The sequence below is a fragment of the Vitis riparia genome, chromosome 9 (assembly GCF_004353265.1).
Source record: "Vitis riparia cultivar Riparia Gloire de Montpellier isolate 1030 chromosome 9, EGFV_Vit.rip_1.0, whole genome shotgun sequence".
Classification (NCBI taxonomy): Eukaryota; Viridiplantae; Streptophyta; class Magnoliopsida; order Vitales; family Vitaceae; genus Vitis; species Vitis riparia.
Genome location: NC_048439.1, coordinates 21,480,500 through 21,485,092, shown reverse-complemented (window position 1 = coordinate 21,485,092; position 4,593 = coordinate 21,480,500). Strand labels below are relative to the sequence as shown.

The 4,593-nt window shown below is 31.5% G+C and overlaps 1 protein-coding gene across 2 annotated transcripts; it reads left to right on the top strand.

Moving 5' to 3' along the window:
• The first annotated feature begins 2,077 nt into the window (after positions 1-2,077).
• On the top strand, positions 2,078-3,346 carry LOC117921557. Of its 2 annotated transcripts, none has more exons than XM_034839468.1 (4): positions 2,078-2,437; positions 2,537-2,591; positions 2,817-2,949; positions 3,075-3,346. In XM_034839468.1, exons 1-4 carry the CDS (start codon positions 2,143-2,145, stop codon positions 3,201-3,203), a joined length of 612 nt encoding a protein of 203 aa, XP_034695359.1. In that variant the 5' UTR covers positions 2,078-2,142; the 3' UTR covers positions 3,204-3,346. The 2 variants fall into 2 exon arrangements, with proteins under 2 accessions (XP_034695359.1, XP_034695360.1); XM_034839469.1 differs by lacking the exon at positions 3,075-3,346 and adding an exon at positions 3,043-3,074 and having other exon boundaries at positions 2,085-2,437.
• The last annotated feature ends 1,247 nt before the right edge of the window (positions 3,347-4,593 follow it).

Sequence of the window (4,593 nt, the reverse complement as noted above, 5' to 3'; positions counted from 1 at the left end):
ACAGGGTGGACTATTTAAGGGAGCTTCAAACCTTGGTTGTTCCATATTGGACTTGCAAGATTGATAAAAATATGGTTTTTATTTAGAAAAGCTTGCTTTAATACCAATTGAAAAAACCTTTTGTCTAATAGGATAACACCTGAGAGGGGAGATGAGGGAATAGGTGTTTTTAAATAATACAATATAAGCGATGAAAAATTAACCCAAAATAAAACTTGAAGATATTAGGGATAATCAAAGTAATCAAATATCAAACAAGAGACATAATAATTTTTTATGTGGAAAAACCTAACACTAATTGTGGAAATAAAATCTATGAGGTCTAAGACCTTTAATATACAATCCACTATTTCATATCAAAGTACACAAATTTACTTGACCATTTTACCTTAAAAACTTATTCTCTAGCACCTATACCATGATCCACATCCGCGACATAACACCTCTAATGCTCTAGTAGATTCTTCTCAACCTCTAAGGGGATGCAAGTTCTTCCAACAACCCGAAATTCAATATTATGAATTTTTTCTTGAGAGATTAGGAATGATAGGTTAAGTTGGTCAACTCTTTCAAGGTGTCTAACCCTAAAAGGGGTTAATAGAGGGTTTATATAGGCCTACAGGCCTAAGGGATCGATATATAGAATTTCCAAAAAAGAATACTTGTAAAATTTCAAAAAGAAATCTACCATATTCTAGCATATTTGGGATAACCACTTGAATGCACTTAACCATCGCTCGAACGCCTTGTGAGCTTGAGTGTTAGATAAGCACTTGAGTGCTGGTTCCACCGCTCGAGTGTCTCTTGTTTTTTCCAAAACATTAATTCAAGTATTTTTAGCTTATAAAAAAAATATTGATCCACTTTAACCCTTTAATCATTTAACTTGCCACTAAATAAACATTTTTAAACTTACCTATAACTTTATGGTTCAACTAACAATAACCTTGAATCTTCAATGAAGAGTAAGTCACTATTTAAAAACTTTTATGAGCCAGAATATATTTAAACAAAATTGCCAACATATAATGCACTGGACTCATTGTCTTAGCATAATAGGAAGATCGATTATAAGGAGGTGTGTTTTTTTAGACTTGAGGATTTCAAGGTTTTCAGAGAAAGAAAAATGAAGGAATGGATTTTAGGGCCATGGATATCTTTTAAATGACATTTTTACCCTCTTATTACATCACGTGTGGAGCACATCCATTGAAGGAAAATAAAAATCATCCAAAAAAAAAAGTTGAGTGCTACCCATTAAGAAGTTTGAAGGGTGTTGGATTTTGAATGTGGGACAAAGTGTAAAAGACACAAAAGGTTGAGGGGATAAAATGGATTTTATTCTTTGCTTTTAGGTCATGCCTAATAATTTTAATTTTCTTTCCGGCAAATTTCTCATTCACAACCAAACAACATAAAACTAAGTTAAAATTGGTATTGATTTATAATATTATGATAAAAATACAATTAGTATAATGAATATGTTGTATACATATTTATCCAAAAAAAAAAAGTACTATAGTTATTTTTAACTATAATATTCTTATATATTATATTTTTTGTGCAATATTTATTTTATTTATATACAATATTTATTGTTTAAAATAATGTTTAAGAGTAGGAGTTTTTTTTTTTTTTTTTTTTTTTTGAAGAAAAATCATTGTTTAAATAATAAAAACAAAAGTAGCAAGAGAAGCCAACCTTTGAAGTATTTTAGATAATGAAGTATTTTTCTATAATTATTATATGAAAAAACCTAAAATTTAAAATTGGGAAAGTTTTTCCTTAACATAAATACCATCTTTTTTACCTTTTTTCTCAAATAATTTTTTATATAATATTTATTTTATCTATAATATAAATATTTTCAATTTTATAAAATAAATTGTATCATAAAATAAATTTTAACTTGAACATAGAGTCATATAATTATAATAATAATAATAATAATAATAAATTTATTTATTTTATTATTTTTATTTTTACCCAAAAGTGGAAAAACACATCGGAAAGCATGTTCCAATTCCAGAAACCCCTCTCCTCCCATTTCTCCAAAAACCCTTCCCACTCACAAAACCAAAAAGCTCAAAACCCTGAAATCTCTGAAACAAGGGCTTCCATGGAGGTGGAGTAGCAAGGAGCATGCAGAGAAGCATCAACAAGAAGATAGGCTCTTGCCTTCTTCGATTCACGCCTAACCCATCTCCAGCTCTCCTCACGCGCCACCACTACTCCCATTTCCCCCTCTCTCGCCTCCTCACTCTCTCCCAATTCCTACATTCCTCTCCATCCTTCAACCACAGCCTTCAACAACCCAGCTCTTACTGTAAATTCCCAGAAAATGGAGCCCTTTTTTTCGCTCCAAGGCCCATATTGCGGAATTTTCTGTGCAGTTGTGGGACCTCTTTAGATTCTAATCGCCACTATATCAATCGTAGTGAATATTTTTTTTCTTTAAAGGTGGGTGAATGGTGTGGTTTTATTTTTATTCTTATACATTTTGTGGGTTGATGTTGGCTGTCTTTGATCTTTGCAGATTTTTTTACTAGAGCCAAGGAAGTTAAGAACATTGAAATCAATGATCAGCACAGGTGATATTGATATTATCTAGTGTGATTTTATGGGTGACTTTCTTAGGAAGTGGAGTGATTGTGGATGACGTCAATCCAAGCTGCATATTAATGAACTGCACTGAATCCAAACCTATCAAGAATTTTGAGCCTTTTTTGCAATTAGGGACTAGAAATTTAGCTCCCACTTTTCACCATCTGACCTTTTTTGTTTTCTTTTGTGTCTGCCTAACACGTTTATTCTAGCCAACGAGCAGTCAGAACTGCATTATGGTGTAACTTCCTCGCCTTTTCTCTCAAGTTTGGGGTCTGGTTAACAACCTCTAGCCATGTTATGTTGGCTGAAGTTGTGCACTCAGCCGCAGATTTTGCAAATCAGGTACTCCTGTTAGTCTAATTGTTCATCTTCCTGACATTCTTATCTTTTACTCTTGTTTTACATTTGTGTTGATTTTGTAGTTATTGAATGCAGAGAAACTAATACATATTCACAATGAAATGTAGGCTCTTCTTATTTTAAGTGTATCTTATGAAACATATACGATGCATCATCCATTTTGGAGAGAGAGCGTGCAGGGTGAAAAGAGAAGAGAAAAGAGGGAGAGAAGAAGAAAACAAGGCTTGTTTTTCTAGCCATTTTCAAGGCTCAAGGGCGGTTGATCCATTTGTGAAGTTCAATGGTTTATACTTTAGACTTTGTAGCACAACTATGATCACAACATTGTACAAAAGCAACTAAAAATACGTTAAGTGTATTCTAAAAGCATACCCCGAGAAGATGTTTGATGTGAGACTTGTTTTAAGGAGTCATTGTATAGTAGGCAATGCCATCTTTTTTAACCAACAGTTACACCTGATTTACATAAATTTGATTCTTTAATGGACCTTAAATTCATGGGCAGTGGAGAAAGCATTAGGCCCACAATCTAAAACTCCAGTTTCCTTTTTTCGTTTTCCTGTGTTTTCTTATCCACCAAACAAAAAAACACTCAATAACCAAATACGACCCTTCAGAACATAAGCAAATAAAATTGCATAGCACAAATGGGGAGTTGAACTGTTTAGTTAAAGTCTTTGTCTGCCATGGATTCGGAGAGATGATTAGCTTTATATTTGCAAAGATCGTAGAGAAACCATGGGTTTCAAGAATTTAGATGAAGTAGGAGTGTAGAGAGAGTTTGTTTTATTTTCAATATACTTTCACAAATTTACTTTGACAACTATTTTTCTTTTTATTTTTACAATATATTAATCAAGTTTTACATTAATAAGTAATAAAAACTAACTTTTGTTAATGTTTGACGCAAAAAATGAGATTTGAGTTTTGGATTTCAACAATTTAGGAAAAGCCCTCGTTTTTTTTTCTTTTTTTTTTATTTGTCTTTGCATCCCTTGGAATTTATTTTTAATATTTTTTGTAATTAGCTTTTTTCAATAAATTTTTGACTTCGTAATTTAATCAAATTGTCTAAAGCTTAGCAATTTTGATAATATAAATTAGAAATAAACATTAATTTTTTTTATATTTTGGGTGGTGACTTTTTTTATTTATGAAATTATTATTATTTAGTGTATATATTTGTATAAGATAAACTAAATGAATAGTGCAACAGTAAGTTGATAAAAAAAAAACAGTTTGAGTTATGATATGCCAAATAAATAAAGTAAAAGAAATGCATGCAAATTATTCCTATTTCCATCACATTAGATGAATCATTTATTTTGAATTTCAACCCATTGAAGACTTCTTGTGGGGAAAGTGGTATTGACTTGCTGGAAGTCATCAAGATATAATATTATAGGGCTCTTGTGAGGAAATATTTTAGTCCTCTATCGTCCTTTTCAAGCAACTTGGTTCATGACCTACAACTCATCAAGATGACGAAATATGTTATGTGGCCCATAATTCATCTGTCTCCATTAAAACTTAACGTTTAAGTGAAGATAGTGGCTCAAGTCTTTTTCTGTTTGGCTAAAAATTAAACATGATTTTGACTTGACATGGTGACAAGCGTAGACCAAA

Excerpts from the sequence above, each read along its gene's own strand:
- LOC117921557 (XM_034839468.1), top strand. The coding sequence starts at position 2,143 with ATGCAGAGAAGCATCAACAAGAAGATAGGCTCTTGCCTTCTTCGATTC. Across the intron at positions 2,438-2,536 it reads TCGCCACTATATCAATCGTA|ATTTTTTTACTAGAGCCAAG; the intron begins GTGAATATTTTT and ends TGATCTTTGCAG. Across the intron at positions 2,592-2,816 it reads GAAATCAATGATCAGCACAG|CCAACGAGCAGTCAGAACTG; the intron begins GTGATATTGATA and ends CGTTTATTCTAG.